Below are 18,860 nucleotides of genomic sequence, written 5' to 3' on the forward strand. Positions count from 1 at the left end.
CTGACTTAACAACAGGTTTTCAATCACATATGATAGCTTTCTCTGACCATCAGTAAGAAAGGTAGACCAGCAGACCTTGGGTGGGTCCCAAGTGCTATCATGCCAAGCTTTTGTTCACACCTTTTCGATGGCTCCTCACTCTCACTTAAGGTCGAGTCCTCTGTGTGAATTGCAAGGCCTACCTGTGTGGGCCCCTCACTTGCTGCTTTCCTGCTGGTGTAATGACTATCCTGTGGCATATAGACCTAGTTGCTATTCTAGGGCAAGGAGGTTTGCCCTAGAGCCGTGAGTCTGGAAAGGCCCCCAGCTAGCTTCTGACCCAGGGACTTGAGTTGCACTGGGCTGGGCTGCTTCCTTAATCTACATTTCCTTCTTGATATAAAGATCTTTCTTACGCAGCCATGGGTATCACTGGGTAAGCTTCTCTCAAAACCCCAGCCTGACACAGTCACTCTGAAAACTCACACTTAAAAATGGACGTTAATGTCCATGTGCAGATTGTGGCACGATGCTGTAGGAAGGTAGGACCTAGCACATAAACAGGACTTAATAATCTAAGACAAACAAAATCAAAACACCCAGCCATGATAAACTCCAGGAGGTAACACTAAAGCTAAGAAGCAAGCCCTAAACCGATTCTTGGTTCATAGCAACCCTATAGGACAGGACAGGACTTCCCCTGGGAGGTTCCAAGACTGTCACTGTAAAAAGTCTGACCTTTCTCCCAAGGAGTGGCTGGTGGTTTGACACTACTTATGAATATGCAGCCCGACTCATAACCACTATGCCACCAGGACAAAAGCTACAAAGCCAAGTTTTAGAAAAGTTGACTGATAAGTCAGCATAGGAAAGGTCACAGCCGTCCAACAATGGCTGCCCCAGGAGACTAGGAGCTCTCCCTTGGCTGTCAGTTGAAGTAGGGGCTGGGGCAGCCTTGGGGGCCGGGGGTGTCACAGAGAGGAGACAAGCACTCAACAGGGTATTCGCAGGAGATGACCTTTAAAGACACTCATCTGTAATGTTCCCTAGGAGGCTTCCAGGATGCCAAAGGAGGAGGCTGGAGCTGCTGTTCACCATTAGCTGTCAGCACTTGTGTGGATGATAAATCACAGACTGACTACGTGTTTCTCTGCTTTCACAGTTCATCCTCCTGTCAGCCAGGTAAAAGAGCTCAACCATTTCCTGCATAGTAAGGCTGGGCCAAAGGCTCTGGGGGCCCAAATGCAACGTAACCAGCCATTTTCCCTAAGGCCATGTGTGTAAGGCAGGTAAATAGAGCTCTACATAGACATGTGGCTCATGCTTGCACAAATGAGGAAGCAGTGCACTACCACACGACACTGCAATGGGAATCGTGACAAAGCCGGGATGATGAAGCAGAAAATAACTCGTGGAGAAAGAGAAAGGAAGGCTCAACGTGACTTGTTCCTGGGAGCTGCATTCTCATCGGGACACAGCTGACTGCAGGGGGATCAGTACCCCCATGGGACAACTTTGCCCCCTCTCTTCCCCAAAACACAATACCTCCTTGCCACCAAATCAATTCAGACTCAAAGTGGCGACCTCATTTCTGAGACTGTAACTCTTTACAGAAGCAGAAAGCCTTATCTTTTTCCCCACACAGCGGCTAGTGGGTTTGAACTGCTGACCTTGTAGTTAGCAGCCCAGTGAGTAACTACTACCCTGCAGGCTACCTCACAGGACCTAGAAGTAGCTACCTCTGTGTCATTTCAAGTCCCTTGAAACATAATGCAGGTGGAAGACAGTTTGAAGAGGTGGGCTCTTCCCTATGCCTCCCCCACTTCTACTGGTCCCTTCCTTATCCGACATCCTTCCACGTGGGTTTGCAGCATCTGGCTGGAGCATCAGCCTCCAGAACATAAGGAGGCAGCAGAGGAAGCGTAGCACCCAGCACCCACCTCAGTCACTCCCCGCTCAGGCTTTGTTTCTGAGGCTCTCCCACAGCGCTTGCTGATTTTATCGGTTCCGTGTGTACAATACATCAGTAAATATGGTTCCCGCTTTTCTTTGTAACAGCAGCTGTCAATTACATGTTGGATGTGCCGGGCTGCTCTCTTCTCATAAAAGCTTTGGTAGGAATTTCTCAGGCCCCCATGAGTGGAGGCCGGTGACTACAGGAGAGTGACGTCCTTCACTCATCTCCTTGAATGAATGAACGGAGTCAACAAGTATCGGCTGGGCACAAACGACATGCCTCTGACGGCTGGGGGATGACTCGGTGCACAAACAGACCACCGCAGAAAGCCCTGTCCTTGGGGAGCTTGTGTTCCAGGGGAATTCACCCACCCCTCTTCACTTCTGGGTTCTGAGCTGGTGACTCAGCCACGGTGACTCACACACCAAAAGGCACCTGCAAATGGAGCTATTGGAAAATAACTATGGCCAGTTATCATCCGCAAATTTTACTGGGTGCTTACGGTGGGGAGCCATTGCTCTGGCAGCTTAGCAGTTACAAATTGGGCTGCTAACCTCAGGGTCAGTAGTTTGAAACCACCAGCAGCTCCAGAGGAAAAAAGATGAGGCTTTCTACTCCAGGAAACAGTCACGGTTTCACAATCCCACAGGGGCAGTTCTCCTCTGTTCTGTAGGGTCACCATTAGTTGGCATTGACCCAATGGCAGTGAGTAAGAATGAGCATTGATTGCTACACATGTTTACTGAGTGCTTGTTGTGGGGAAGCCATCGTTCTAATCCCCTCGCAAGACTACGTCACTGAACAGTTGTAAAAAAATTAAAATGCTACCAGATTGCCACTGTCAGGATCCCATTTCAAAGATAAGGCAACTGAGGCACCAAGGTCAGCCAGCTAGCAAATAGAATGAGATCCTACCTCAGTCTTGCTCCAGAAACCACACTCTAGTCCTTGTCAATGTCACGTCCGCAGTCTGACCTCTGGTCAAAGCAGAACAATTGGGGAGTGTCTGGAGCCGGCCAAGGGCCCGCTCCTGTTCACAAGGCCCCCTACTAAACGGATTTTGTAAATAGCACTGGGGAAACTCCACTTCCGTCTACCATAGAGGTATTGCTAATGCTGGTTAACCATGTGGAGATAAATGATTCTCCTGCTCAGCCCAATTAAACATGCCACTTAATACTGTGTGGCTTCCAACAGGTCTATGTCACCAGCCAGTCTACCCACACACTGCCTGGAAACTTTGAACGTCTTTCCCAAGCTCAAATCTTGTTGACTTGGTACTTTAATTGAAAACCAAGCTCACACAGGAGCTGTTCCAAAACAGCTCAGAAACATCAAATATGCACAGGGAGAGAGAACAAATTTGATGCCAGGTTTGGCAATAACATCTCTGAGAAGGTCTAGGCATTAAATAAGGGACAGGCATGGCACTCGGGCTTTGCCAACGCAGGGCAATCTTAGTCCTCAAGCCTCTGGGTATTTCTAGCAAATAACTGCAGAACAACTTTCCAAATCCAATTTTTTTTTGGTTTGTCTCAAACCTGTTTGTCTGCACTGATCTCTCAGAAACACTGCCTCCAATAACACACTCACTTTTTCATAGTTTGCTTCGACTAACAATAGCGTAGCTAACACTTGCCAAGTGTCTACTACATTGGTGGGTGGTCTGGTAGCGTCTTGGTTATGTGCTGGGCTGCAGTTCAAATCCACCGGCCGCTCCACAGGAAGACAGACAGGGTTTTCTACTCCTGTAAACTCACAGGGGCAGTTCTACCCCGTCCTCACTGGGAGTCAGACCCGACTCGCCGGCAGTGAGTTTTTGAATTCTACTACATTAGCAATGGTGCTAGTCACAGTCCATACTTTATCTTACTTCTCCCCCGTTACTCTGGATGGTAGGTTCTTTTTATTTCCTCTGGTTCCGCGTAATGGTTATGAACTGGGCTGTCAACCACAAGGTCAGCAGTTCAAAACCACCAGCCACTCCGCAGTAGAAAGATGAGGCTTTCTACTCTTGTAAATAGTTACCGTCTCAGAAGCACACTGGGGCAGTCCTACCCTGTCCTACAGGGTCCGTATGAGTCAGAATCGAGGGCAGTGAGTTTTTGTCTGGATTGGTGTGTTCACAGTTGGGAAAAGCAAAACCACTTGCTGAGGGTCACACAGTTAGTCCATGGTGAAGGTAAGCCTGAAATCTAGTTCTTCTGAGTCTCCAAAACTCTATCAACTGCTTCCCTGCCTATCTGCATTGTTTCGACCTGAGTTTGGGCCAAGAAAGAATGACAGACAAAAGGTGAGGTTTTGCTCACTGCACTTTACTGGGATACTTTTCCCCTCCTCCCCAGGCAGAAGGGACGCTGGATCACCCAACATCTTTTCTTTTTTAAAATATTAATTAAATACTTTTATTAGGGGCTCTTACATCTCATCACAATCCACACAATCATCCATTATGTCAAGCACATTCGTACACATGCTGCCATCATTTTCAAAGCATTTTCTTTCTACATGGGCCCTTGATTTCAGCTCCTCACTTTTCGCCCTCCCTCATGAACTCTTGATAAGTTACAGATTATTATTTTCATATCGTACATCATCCTCTGTCGCCCTTCACCCACTTTTCTGTTGTTCGTCCCCCTGGGAGGGGGTTATATGTTGATCTTTGTGATGACTCCCCCTTGCTTCCCCTACCTTCCCCTTATCCACCTGGTATCTCTAACATCATTCACTGGGTCTCTGGCTCTTGCTGGGAGCCTGGGGCCCTGCTCCACACAGAGGGCTGTAGTTTAGGGGGAAGAGGAAGTTGTGTGAGAACTGAGTGAACCCAACAACAAACTGAAGGGGGTTCTAAGAACCTCCCTCCCTCCGGAAGCTTCCCTTTGAGCTCCCCTCTAAGTGGCACTTCCGAGCCCAGCAGGCTAGACCAGCGGCTTTATCACATCAATCTGCAGGAGCCCAGTGTGGGACAGGGAAGGAACAGACCCCTTCACCCCACAGGGAGCATCTCACTTTCTTCTAACTGTAAGAAGTTATGGAAATGGGGGCTATTTTTTTATAATCAGCTCTGCTGATTTAGAGTTCCGCAGGCTGAGCATAAAAGTGCTGCACCCTACCCCATACCCCGAAATGTGGAAACACTTCACCTGCCAGCCTTCCTATGGCCTTCAGAACAGCCCATGGCCAACAGGGAGTGTTGGAGCTTCCATCCCCCCCTCTGCGATCCAGGGTGCTCATCTTTGCTTCCCGAGTGCATCAGATGGAGGTGCCCGGAGATGCAAAGCCAAGGAACCGCTGTGGGGCCATGCTGACGCCCCCGGACCTGGTCTCCTCCTACCATGGGTGAGCCAGAGTGATGAGCGTGGTAGGAAGGATGAGATTCTGGCCAAGGAAGGCCAGGGAGTCTCCACACTGGCCACACACCAGTATTTCACCGCTGGCCTAACAGATCAGATACTTCCATTTGGAAATGTTCTACATCTCAGAGGTAATTAAGAAACATTGGCTGGCATGAGTATGTCACGCACACATTGCCTTACCGACGCCTTTTACAACCGACAGGCTGGTGCCGACTTCAATTTGGAAGAAATCCATTTTCATACAAAGGTAACCAAGAGTGACAGGAAATAGGAAGCCTACATCATTTATCTTCTGTGAACTTGGAAAAAAAGCCATTAATTGCTTTTCTAGGAAGCTATTTTGTGGAATCCCGATGCTTCATCTTTCTTCTCTTTATTCCTCGTATAAAAGGTGACTTGAAAACGCCCATTATGGAAATGCCACCATAGATCTCAAAGGATGAAATCACTTATCTTATCAAGTACAATTCTGATCCATCACAAATGGGGACTCGGTTCTGGTGGAGTGAGCACCAGCCAGGATGGAAACTATTCCTTAATTCTTGGACTGAAGTGTCACTTTCTTTATCACAGGTGGCGTAGTTTACACGTTTGGCTGCTGACTGCAAGGCCAGCTGTGTGGGCCGCCAGCCGCTCCGCACGAGAAAGATAGAACTTTCTGCTCCCGTCAAGATGTGCAGCCTCGGAAACCCACAGGGACAACACTAACTATAGAGATACTCTGAGTCAGAATCGACTTGTTGGCACTGGGTTTGGTTTGCTCTGGTGGTGCTGTGAGTTAGGCATTGAGCGTCAAACCACAAGGTCGGTAGTTCAAACCCACTAGTGGCTCCAAAGGAGAAGGATGAGGCTGTCTGTTCCTGTCAAGACTCACAGCCTCAAAACCCCCATATGGGTTGAAGTCGACTTGATAGCTGTGGGTTTTGGATTTGGGCTCCTTAGCACTGACTGACCTGTGGGCAGGAAGGAGTTAGCATTAGTTTCCTATGCTTCCCTGGACTTTCCTCTGGGTTTTACTCCCAGTCTCAAGAACCGTCTGAAATAGCTTTGAATCACTGCTATGGGTTAAACTGCTGGGAAAAGAAAGAAACAACACTGTGGATCGTTGGGGTCCTGCTGCAGAGCCTGAAACTCGCCAAATAACACGGCTGAACAGCCTGAGACGCAGACTGAACAAAGACACAGGCTTGCATGCTCTCAGCGGCCCTGCAGCACATCCAGTGTCCTCGGGCTTGTCCTGTCGGCTGTTGTCCACAGTCCTCAAATCAAGGTGACCCCGAGCACAACAGAAAGAAGTACAGGCCGGTCCTGTGCCATCTTCAGGAGGGGTTGTGGGCCAGACCTTTGTGGTCTCCATGGCTTTCAGTGTCTGATTTTCAGAAATAGCTCGCCAGGTCTTTCCCCGCAACCTCTCTGTCTGACAGCTCAGCTGGGGGCTTGAGAGGATCACTGTAACACACAAGCCTCCAGGGCCAAGCCGGGGTTCGAACCTGGGACTCCTCCAAGGACAGGGAGAACTCTGTTGCTGAAGCACCAAGACCCACACCATCTGGCATAGAAAGATGTATTTTTTTAAGTTCTACCAAGCTAAGGCAAATAAAAAACCGGGGGGGGGGGGAGTAGGGGTGTGTGTGTGTGTGTGTGTTTCCAAATCTAAAATTAGAATCTTAATAATATATCCTTTATTATTCCCTGAGTTAAAGGCAGTTGTACCGTGAAGCTAAGGATCCTTAAGCTTCAAGGCTTCTCAGATGTAGGGAGCAGGAGGAGGGGCTCCTTCTAAGGGGCCCTCCCCACCAAAATGTGTAATATGAGTGTCGATGTGTTTGTGTAAACACTGCCAGTGTTCCCATATCTCCCTTTTCTCTTTTCTTAAAGAGGGGCCCCAGGATTGTACATATTTTTTAAGTCCCACAAAACCCATTTCAGGCCCCTGAATCTATCCCTCTGGGTTAACGGTCCTCCCCGATGTTTAGATTTTGACCTACATTTTAAGGGGAAACCATTAATTTGCAAAGCCAAACAATTTACTCCAATTGTAAATAAGATGTCGTCAGCTCGATCCCCAATGCCCCAGAATGCATGCTTTGCCTGTTCATTAAGCCCCTATTGCTCACCTAAGAGCAGACACCTTCCTAAGTGGTTCTCCAGGGGAGGCCAGTCTTAATGAAGGGTGGAGCAGAGAACAAAAGCTGCCAGCTCTGAGGACGAAAATACGTTTTTCATTAAAAACAAAACCGCGCTAGGGGGAGTGGGGGAATGCCAAGAGGCAGGTGTATAAGTTTGGGAATTCCCTTGAGGCCTGTAACTTCGCATCCAACTGCACAGAATTTTTCTACACTAATGACCTATTATTGAGAACCCAAAGGGTTGTAAGAAATAATTCGCCACAGCGGTAGGAAAGAGCACAGATGCTGGGCGGGAAAGAAGGACGGCATCGGTAAAGTTATGGAGCCAGGCAAAAGGACTCACTCACACGGTCTCCATTTTTAACAATAAGCTCCTTTTCTTTCTCTTTCCTACGCAGATGGATAACAGATAGGAGGGAATTTTCCTAGGGCTCTAAGGCCAATTTTTTCCTTCTTTTTAATTGAGTTGGGACTGTGAGAGAAAATGCAAATTGAAAGCTAAATGTTGGTGCCTAATTTATTCAATCCGTGTACATTTTCCTGGAGGCAGAGATTGCGTGTTGGAATTAAAAAAGGGAAACACTTCTCAATGCATGCTGCACCTATAAATTGATTTGATTTTCTTCCGAGGAATGTTTTTACCCAAATCTTCCCCTTGCCTCGATGGCATTTTTACCGAGTGCTCCCTCGTCATCGCATCGTCAGAACTGCTGTTCGACACCTCGCGGCATGGAAGCCTGAGATCCTGTCACGTGAGTTCAGATGGGTCAATAGTTCCGCAAAATTCCCTAAAACACACCCCGAGACTTCCAGGTGCAGATAACATGAGCAAGAAGAACTTCAGCACCTGCTGATGAAGATCAAAGACTGCAGCCTTCGGTATGGACTATAACTCAAGATAAAGAAGGCCAAAGGCCTCACTGGACCAACAGGTAACAATGTTATTTGGAGAAAAAACTGTCGTTGTCAACGGTTTTGTCTTGCTTGGATCCAGTCACTGCTTCTGGAAGGAGCAGCCAAGAGATCAAATGACACATCTTCTGGTCAAGACCCTTTTCAAGTGTTGAAAGGTAAGGATGTTCCTTTAAGGACTAAGGTTGTGCCTGAAACAAGCCACGGTATTTTCCATCCCCTTATATACATGTGAAAATTGGACAATGAATAACGAAGACCAAAGGAGAATCGATGTGTTTGATTTGTGGCTCTGGAGATGAATATTGAGAGGACCATGGACTACCAAAGAACCAACAAGTCTGGCTTGGAAGAAGTAGAGCCAGAATGCTCCTTGGAAACAAAGATGGCAAGACTTCCTCTCACATACTTTGGATAGATTTTCCAGAGATACCAGTCTCTTGAAAGCGCATCATGCTTGGTAAAGTGGAGGGGCAGCAAAAAAACAAACAAATAAATGGGGGGAGGGGTGTGTTCTATAGGATGGATGAGCACAGTACTGCCCCAGTTGGCCCAAGCATCACTGTAACAGTGGTGAGGATGGCACGGGGCCCGAGGCTGTTTCGTTCTGCTGTGCACAGGGCCACTATGAGTCGGAAGCAAGTCGACGGTAGCTAACGATGACGACTCCGCTGGGGCTTAACAGCCACACCACAGAGTAAGCGTTGTCATGCAGATGCCACGTGTGCTCCAAACCAAGCACGTGGTGTTTTTAATTGTGTGGCCCAGTCCAACAGCTTCACCCCACCAAAAACTCAGCAAGTATTCCTTCCAAAGGTAAATTGGAGTGGCTGATGAAATTCCTCAGCGTCCCTGTTACAACTGTGGATTTTTACAGGAGTGTCCAGCCTATCACTAGGGAATGGAGTACCTAGGGAAAGGATAGTCATACTTCCTCCTGGAATACGGTTCTTAAAAAAATCCCCACTGAGTTCAAAAAGCAGGAAACTAATGGACAGATACCAACCCCTCTGCTGCCACAGGCAAAGAGCCCACCTCCTCATGTGAAAGGACACTGATTAAACAGACGCATGTTATGAGATGCAGTTTATAATGGCTTTGATAGGACACAATCTTTCTGCTAGTATAAGGGACTGCAGAGCCCAACCCACCCCTCAAATAAATTTACCAATTGTTATTTTGTTCTTTTTGTGTGAGATGAACTTGTTTGTCACTAAAGATTCCAAGTCCTCTTCAATTTTACTTTTCCTTATCTTGTTTATTTATTTATTTTAAGCCACTCAAACTGTCCTTCAGGTTTGAGGGATAAGGAATCAGAAGGGATTTTTTTTTTAAAGAAACATACTATATATATTTACACAACCCATCTCTGGAAATGAAATCAACAATAATATCTTATTAAACCTTCCATATAGATAGTGTTTAGGGTTTTTATTATTAAATTTTTCTGTGAACACAATCCTTTGCTACCTCTTTTCTATCAATGCATACTTCGCTCCTATAAGTCTTCAATACAGGAATCCTGGGAAGAGGCGTAGTAGGAAGAAAATGACAGCAGGCTGACCGGCTCAGTATCATCCCACCGTAATGGAATGGACATGCAACCCTTCCTCTAGAAAGGCTTTCACTTCTCGGGGTCTGACTCCCTCTGTTTCACGCAGCCTTATCTTGGTGATCGCTGAATACCAGGACAAGGTGTCATTCCCAGTCTAGTGTCCTTTGGGGGAGCATCATGGAAAAGCCCAAGCTACTAACAGTATCCCCAAAAGCCTGATGAAAACTGCCCAGTCGCCGTCACAAGGCTGCCTGTAACCACTGTGCCACTGTTAGGTGGCCGCGTTGGTTCTGGCTCACAGTGACCCTGTGTACAATACAACAATAGCTTTGAAAACATGACACTTTTCGTTAAAGGAGAGTAGTATCGACACACCGGCTTCTGAAATGAGCTAACAAATACATTCAAAAACCCAAACCAAACCCACTGCCATTGAGTCGATTCCAATTCACCGAGACCCTCTAGGACAGCGCAGGGCAGCCTCTGCGAGCTTCTGAGCTGTACCAGCTCTTGGAGGAGACCACCTCTTCTTTCTCCCAAGGAGCACTGGTGGTTACAAATGGCTGACCTTGCAGTTCGCAGCCCAAGCATAAGAACTGAAGTTTCCTTGGCTGACAAACATCATTTTAGCAAGGAGTCACTTGAGATTACACTTATAAAAAGGATTCTTCTAGGTAGATTTAGTCACATGGGTCAAGGTTGTTTTTTGTTGGTTTTTTTTTTTTTTTTGCATCACAAATTGGTCTTTGAAGATGGTGATAAAAATCAAAGCGCTTAATGAAATTCCATTTTGTAAAGTGATCTATGTGTGTTTCCAACTTAAAAAAAACTGCATGTAGAAATTTATTTATTTTAATTGAAATATAAGAATTTAAAGTTACATTTTACCTGTATTCATTTTTAATAAATACTGTCAGAAATTTATCATAAATTAAATCAAAAGAAGTCATTGGTATATACATAGCATTGATATGCATACTTGCTCTGTTTCATTGGGGGGAAATAACGGCCTGGAGACATTTTTCCCTTAAACTCTGTGGATTTGCCATTGCCTTTGTTTTCCACTGGAGAGGGATTGTTACTTTTGTCCAAATGGATTGCCATTTCTCAGGTAAACTGCACCGAGGCTGGCTTGATGCCTGATGCCTGGCCCTGAGCTGGCCTGTCTCTTGCTGCTACTGATCACTGCACTGAAGATGCTGCCTACAAGCTTCCTCACCTGAATTCTGGGTGGCAGCCTATCGCTCCTGATCCCAAGTTTGCTCTTAGTTCTTTATAAACCACTTAACTGTACATATGGTCTGTGAGCTGTGTCTGATGACTGTGATAAATTCTTAAATCCAGCAGAGAAGCAGCTGAGAAGAAGACAGCTGGTGTCAGGTTTGGTAAAAAGGTTGGAGGGAGAAAGTATGTCTGATCTTCGCATCAAGGGAATCAGCCATGAGCTGATCTTGCTTTGCCTGATATTCCCTGAAATCAGAGAGATTCTGCCACTACTACAATTATTACTCCCTCCATCTTATAACTGTGTAACTAATCTGTGTGAAAGGTGGGCATTGCCTAAGGAAGACCAACAAAGAATTGATGTGCTTGAATTACAATGCTGGCAAAGAATATTGAAAGGACCGCTGCAAGAGCAAACAAATCTGTCTTGGAAGAAGGACAGCTACAAAGCTTCTTAGAGGCAAGGATGGTGAGACTTTGTCTCATGTACTTTGGACATGTTGTCAGGGGAGACCAGTCCCGGAAGAAGGACATCCTACTTGGTAAAGAATCAGGGCAGTGAAAAAGAAGAAGATACTAGACAGGATGGACCGACACAATGGGCTCAGACATAAGAACAATTGTGGGCATGGTGTGTGACAGGACAGTGGTTTGCTCTGTTGTGCACAGGGGTCTCTGAGTCAGAGCCACCTTGAGGGCACCTGACAACAACAAAACATATCCTGTAGCGTAAACAAGATGCCTTCTCTAAGGGGATACAATGTTGACCTCCCAATTGGTCCAAGGTGATTTCTGAAGATGACTACCTCAGAAATACTTAAGCCCAGCCTTGTTGGAAATGCAACAAGAAACGTCCAGTCCTTGTTTCATTTGCTGATAAAATCAAATTAAGATACAAAGGTTATTTTATTCACACAGTTGCTCCGTCTTTCAAGAACATGTCAGAAAGAAAAAAGCCAGCCAAACAGTTCCTAAGTACAATGTTCTAGAACTCTTACTCTAGCATGTATGTATGTATGTGTATATATATGTATATATATATATATATATATATGCATACATACACCACATCAGAGCAAAACAATCTACGTCCAGAGTCATAGTCATGCTTCGTGCCTTCTTGACAATGATCATGAGTGTGTATGAAGCACAGTATCTTCTCTCAAACGAACCTTCATTGTCCTTTCAGATTGACTGTTCAAAGTGGCTTGCCACTGCCTCTTTGCCGCCTGGATGATTATCTAACTTGCTGGTTTAGAATTCCACAGTCCAGTAAAGCCACTCCGTACACATTGCAACACAAGACGCAAAGACTTCGAGAACAGAATCAGAATGCAAATCTGAAGAATCTGAACTAAGAGATGCCACTCTCTTGGTGGAACCGGAGGTCATGTTTGCAGGACGGGGAAGGCTCAAGTAGTAATGCAGTGAACCTGGACCCTAAATAACATGGTAGGGACAGGGCATCTGCTATATCCAGACGTTCAATAAATCAAACATTGAAGTATTTAAACAGTAACATTAAAAATTACGATTAGGCCTTACTTTGCTGCATTTCTCCTTAAACATTCCACAAGTGGTAGACGTGTTAAGAATTTTAAAAGCTTGCACATAAAACTTAGCCTCTCCACACATTAAAAAAATTGTCTTCCAAGTATTTCTCTTTCTAGTCCAGCATCTCTCAGATAACACTAGCTTGCTCACCAGAACAATCCCTTGGAATATACTGAAGTAGAATTTCACCCCAACTAAGGCATACAAGCAGACACACACACGTGTGGGTATGGGTACTTAAAGAATTCTCACAGCAATACACTTTAGGTTCATAAAATGATCACTCAGGTAGGCTTCTCCTTTAGTTCCTGAGTCATACCGCATGCAACCAGCCACATCCTGGAATCTGTCACATCAGGGGAAGGAAGCAGCATGGAAACAATGTATCCCCATCAAGTCACCACTGCTGTGGACTAAGCTGTATAGGAGTACCATCAAACACACTCACCTCTCCTTGTTTGGGGATGGTGAACTTGGAAAGCTTGGCCTTGGTCCTAGCTGACTCGGGCTTGGAGGCTGGGACTCCCCTGTAGGCCGTGCAGTGCACACTGGTTTCCGTGGACGACTTGAGCTTAGGAGACTCATCAGGAGCCTGGTCCTGGCCATCCATTGGCCTCACATAGGCGGTTGGTTTCTGCTGGACCAGGCTGGGCTTGGAAGCCAGAGATGGAGGAAAGTTCTGAACACAGTGTCCCCCGCTGCTGTGCTTAGCTGACATCGTAGCAGATGGCCTGTCCTGGGTCTGCAGACCCACCTCCACATTGCACCCTTGTTTAGCCCGAGGCTGCTGTCTGCCGACGCCATCTCCAAGCAAGGTCCTGAGAGAGCCCTGTGGTGCTGAGTTGGAGGAAGAACAAGAAGAGGAAGATGAGGATGCGGGCCTCAACACACAGGGGGCAGGTTTTTTATTACTGTTCTTGGAGGGAGCAGATTTGCGTAACCCAAGCAATCTGTGTCCGTGCTTACTTGCTCTCTGCTGGCCATCAGGTGGTGGGTGCCCAGCCTTCTGCCAGCCCATGGTGCCCCTCTTACTCTGCGGCCCTGGGACAGCTGCTGGTGTGGAAGAGGCAGTGCTACACACGGAGGAGGGCTGGGGCTGGGCTCTGGAGTCTGCAACAAAATGTTCATCCACCTTGTTCACAGACGTTTGAGGGACGCCAGGTTTGGGAACACCAACAAGATGACTCTGATTGGATCTATCCGTTAAAAAGTCTTTCATTTCATCATAATTGCCTAAAGTATTCTGGATCCGGTTGGAGAGCTCATCCCCCTTGTTAGTCTAGAAAAGGGGAAAACAAAACAGCCACACTATTATGACAGACAACACAGACCTGCTTTGAAAGAAAGAACCCCATTGCCTTCATTAAGCACAGAGCCCAAGAGGAGAGATGAAAATGAAATCCTCAAAGTCGCGAAAGAGGTCTGTGGGTTCCCCACTCTGTGCTGCCTTCAAGACCCTAAAAAGGCAAGTACCCCCAGCACCGGGTGACTGCTACGATGTAGTCCCTGGAAGCGGCATTACTGTTGCAATGTCGCAAAATGGCCTTCCCAGCATGGGATTTTCCTTTCTATGGGACACTGTTGGGAGCTTTTGTTAAAAATTCAGACGTGGCTCACACTGCTTCTGCTTCTGATTTCTAAATATGCGATTGTTCTTGTCGGACACCCTGAGTTGACCAGCAAGGGAAGTCAGGGTGAGGCTTACCAAGGAACAGAGGGCCAAGAATGCAAGTGGCTGCAGGCCCCAGAGCTCCATGAAACAATGATATTAGTGAAATCTAGGACATTGGCGGGGTTGGGCAGGGTGGGGGTACTTCAAAACGTTCATTGAACAATTCCAATATCCTTTAACGTCTATTTTTCCACAAACTTTGTGAAGCCCTCTTAAATAATTTTTTGATTTTGTGGAATGTCATACAGATGAGAAATAACATGACAATTTATTTCATATTCGCCTTAAGGTTTACAAACAGGAGTTGCAAACATGTAATGCAGGCTCTGTTTCATAGTGCTTGGTTCCTGGACGCTTAAGAGAGCAAAGCAAATCCAATTCTCATTTTAAACGAATGCAGAAGGTAAGTCTACATGTGACTGACCACCCCCTCAAAAAAAATCACAGCAAACAGAGCCCAAAGTCCATCTGCAGGGTCCCTATGGGGGATTAGGCCTCCAGTGAATCCCCACCGATCCGACTGGGACCGTGAGCGGCCTCAGGAACACACAGAGAGCACTGCACAGAGGGTCGGAGCAGCTGTAGTTAGGCTGGAATGCAGCATCTTGTCATCAGACCGCCCGAGATAGGTCCGAGACCCATCGTGAATGTTTTCTACTCTTTACGGATTTTCTGCACTTTTCGGTTGAGGTTTTTCTGTTTTATCTGGCCATGGTTGTGAACACTTTAAAAAACAATTTTTGTTTTCCTGTACAGGGAGGCCAGGATGGGCAGAGCTATGCAGATAGCAAGAGGATTAATAATAATAATTACCTGGGGGCATGGCAGGAAGGTGGGGGGAAAGGGGGACATCAAGCGCAAGGGGTACAAGAAGGAAGAACATGTTCCAAAGTTGCTTGTAGAGAAGAAGGCACAGCACTTAATACGGCTGAACTATTGAAATGTCTGATACGCTGATCATCTCGCAATGAAATTCGTTTTTCAGTAACGTTTTATGGAGAGAGTGCCACTAAAGACACATGGAGCCGACAACAGATTATTTGGGGTGGGGGTGGGGTGGGGGAGAGGCGTTCTTAGTGGTTGAACTGAACAGGCAAACGACCTGCCTAAAGCCTGGTTGGCCAACAACTCTAGCCCAGATAGCCCCGGGGCGGGGGTGAGGGCGGCGGGGAAGCCGTGAATGCTACCTTGTAAGGTTCACTGAAGAGGGAGTAACTCGAATTAAATGTGCCATCATCCTGCTGGGTTTCCTGATTTCTTCGCTCTCGCTCTTTCCTCCGTAACACATTTCTATCGGGTTCGTAGACACTGCAGCAAGAGAACAAACCACGCACCCAGTATGAACAGGTCAAGAAAGCCCAGGGACATGGGTATCAGAGGGGCAGAGGTCGGGCCCGAGGACAAATGGGGATGACAACACAACACGAATCGGAGTCAAGTCAGTCTAATCAGGGTTCCACGGCATGTTTGCAGGGGCACAAAGGCCTTTGGGCAAGCTGCAACCTGTCCTAGACTTCCTTCCCTGGCCGAGATGTGAAAGAGGAACTATCTGAGCAACTTTGACAGGAGGAGAAGGAACGTCATCTCACAGCAGATGGTAATTACAGGGATGTGTAAATAGAAATTATGAGCATAGCTCCTCTTACGAGGCAGCCTCGGAGTGTTAGATGGGCATGTTCTTGTTCGTTCTCTCTCTCTCTCTCTCTCTCTCTCTCTCTCTCTCTCTCTCTCTCTCTCTGGCATGGCTGTCTCTGTGGTGATCCTTCATTAACTCGCTCCCTAAAGAGATGTTACAGCTCCGCGCTGCACTGGTTTTCACAGCTCCGAGCCCTTCTTCTGATCTCTGTTAATCAGTCAAATCGTCAAGCGACTACTGAATCAATTCTTCCCTCTGATACATTTGACACGACCGCTCCTCCTGACTATGAAAAATGTGCCAGGAAGAAGGCGTGCAGGCCATGAAGGGAGAGGACGGAAATTGAATTATGTTGTGTCATCAAGGAACTGGGCCTTTTTGTGGAAGAAAATTAATATCTATTCTCCCAAAATACAATTATGAAGTGCCCAGACACCAGAGAGCTGGAAGAACTAAGGAAGAAATAAAGTGTCCCTTCCTCTGCGAAGGAGAACATGAAAGGGCAAATGCACCTAATGGCGAGGAAGTGAGCTGTTCACAAAGAGAGGAAGTACGCTTGTTCCTTCAGCTCCCTGCGTCACGAAAGCGGGTCATGAGAAGGCAGCACAGCCGGTCGGAACCAAAACCAAACAGACTGCCATCCAGTCCACTCCGACTCCCAGTGACCCGACAGGGCAGGCTACAACTGCCCCCACGGGTTTCTGAGAATGCCACTCTTCATCGGAGTGGAAAACCTCACCTTTCTCCTTCCGAGAGGATGTTGGTTTCGAACTGTAGACCTTATGGTTAGCAGTCCAGTTAGTAACCACTATACCACCAGGGCCCCTCAAAAGGAGTGCTGGGCTCTGTTTTCTAGAAGAAGCATCTAGTGGAAAGGGCCAATTCATCATTTTTGCTTTGAGACTGCTGGGTCTCGTGGGCCAAGTCTGGACACCAAGACTGACTGTTCTTCTCTTAATCAGCTAAAAAGGCCCCCACCCCCCTGGAGTCTACACCGCAAGGGTCCACATGATAAAGCGGGGGTGTTTTCTGGTGTTGCCACAAGGTGTAAGGGTGGCAGTAATGCATAAAAGGGGCTGTAGAAGGTATGTGTCTTCTAAATCAGTGGTTCTCCACCTTCCAAACACACGACCCTTTAACACAGGTCCTCATGTGGTGGAACCCCCAACCTAACATTACTTTTGTTGCTACTTCATCACTGTAATTTTGCAACTGTGATGAATCGGGTGACCCTGTGAGAGGGTAGTTTGACCCCCCACAGGGGTCAAGACCCACGGGTTGAGAACTGCTGATCTAAATGTAGGTATTTTAGATGCCAGACGACCCAACAGATCTTGCTGTTAATAGTCAAAAGATCCGACGGTGCACAAAAACCTATGACAGTGGAGATTTTTATTTCACTTGATCTCATTTTTATCTCAGTGGCTATGTTTGAGAATGAGAGCGGATTTAGGCTATGGACCTTCGGGAACACAAAACAACTATGAAATAAAGGAGGGGGTATCCAAAAAGTTCATGGAAAGATGACTGTGAAAGATAACAAAATCATTCACACATTTTCTGAACGCCCCGCCCCCTGTTCATCCTCCTCTCCTCGAATGTACCCTAAACGAGCTGTCGGAGGGCCGAGCCCACACGCTTCAGGCAAGGCTGTGACAGCGCCGAAGGCGGTTCATTTAAATTTAAGATTAGGGAACATTAAATACCCAGAACTATGTAGCCTATTAGCATTTTAATTCACCCTTTGTACATTACCCAAAGATATTGGGTTTGGAAGCCAATGTCCTCCCAGTAAAGGGGGCTGCAGCTGTGCGATGTGAGGCCAAGTGAGAGGCTCCCAGCCCCCTCGTCAGTCACTGAGCCTGCTCTAGGCGGCTGCAGTGACAGGGACCAGCCCCAGGGAGGCCCGAGATGGAATGACACTCTTACGCACAGAGCCAGCCTTCGAGCCTGAGAAAAGAAGTGTGGTCTGGCACCGTCACACTCCCAATAACAAACCTCAACTTTCAGGACACTCAAGTGTGTGTGGGTGGGGACGGGGGGTTCAGGGAACATACAGCTTGTGCACAAAACGAGCCTAAGCCCAGAGGAGAATTCTAGTTTCACCATGAACACATTTGCTAGCTGTTGAACAAATACAAGCATGTGCAGTTTAAACATGTGTGTGTCCTAAATATACATGTAATATATTTAGCATATGTTAAATATATGTATATATAATACATAGATATTTAATACATGCACACATCATGTAGACCCTTCCCCGCTCCACTACCTTAGTCGTCTGAGAAGAGCCCACTGCCTGCACTGAACTTCACACACAAGACACTTCCACACACAGGCTCGGCTGCCCTCAGCCAGCTCCAGCAACCACACAGACGAGACCGGGGTGATGCGCAATGTGGCTGATGTACGATGGAGCAGGAGGGTGATTTTCCAGGCTTCTCAGAAGCCCCTCCCACCCGCCCCTTGCCCGAGATTAATACCTCCTGCATCTGCTGGCGGACGACTGAAACTCCACAACTAGAGAGTCACTCCGCTGGGTTAAGATGTCTTCTCCCCTGTAAGAAAGGGGAGCACCACAGGGGGAGAAACACTGTCAACCTGAGCACCGGCTGCATCTGGGTGTGCCTGGGTTCTCAGCACATTCCCAAAAGGCCAACGGGAAAGGGCATAAGGGCTCTGGGGTACAAAAAAGACACAGAGGCAAATTTACATATCCCACTTGTTTTGCAGCGTAGCTCAGTGGCCTAGTGGGTAAGCTTTGGGCTGCTAACCACAAGGCCAGCAGTTTGAAACCACCAGCTACCAGCAGCCCCTCTGAGGGTAAAAGATGGGGTTTTCTACTGCTGTAAAGTTGGTCTCATAAACCCTGACCTAGGGGTC

At 47.1% G+C, this 18,860-nt stretch overlaps 1 protein-coding gene across 6 annotated transcripts in view; it reads right to left on the reverse strand.

The window, feature by feature from the left end:
- The window catches only part of AFF3 (ALF transcription elongation factor 3), a 614,141-nt gene that overhangs the window by 474,504 nt on the left and 120,777 nt on the right, over positions 1-18,860 (reverse strand). For 4 of the 6 annotated variants that reach the window (XM_075563238.1, XM_075563237.1, XM_075563235.1 and 1 more), the window contains exons 3-6: positions 18,461-18,535; positions 15,526-15,646; positions 13,633-13,945; positions 13,115-13,503 (exon numbers count right to left, since the gene is read on the reverse strand). In XM_075563238.1, coding sequence (XP_075419353.1) covers positions 13,115-13,503; positions 13,633-13,945; positions 15,526-15,646; positions 18,461-18,535 — 898 coding nt within the window. The remainder of the gene's footprint in view (positions 1-13,114; positions 13,504-13,632; positions 13,946-15,525; positions 15,647-18,460; positions 18,536-18,860) is intronic. The other 2 variants (XM_075563240.1, XM_075563239.1) reach the window with 1 other exon arrangement.

The sequence above is a fragment of the Tenrec ecaudatus genome, chromosome 11, assembly GCF_050624435.1.
Source record: "Tenrec ecaudatus isolate mTenEca1 chromosome 11, mTenEca1.hap1, whole genome shotgun sequence".
Taxonomy (NCBI): domain Eukaryota; kingdom Metazoa; phylum Chordata; class Mammalia; order Afrosoricida; family Tenrecidae; genus Tenrec; species Tenrec ecaudatus.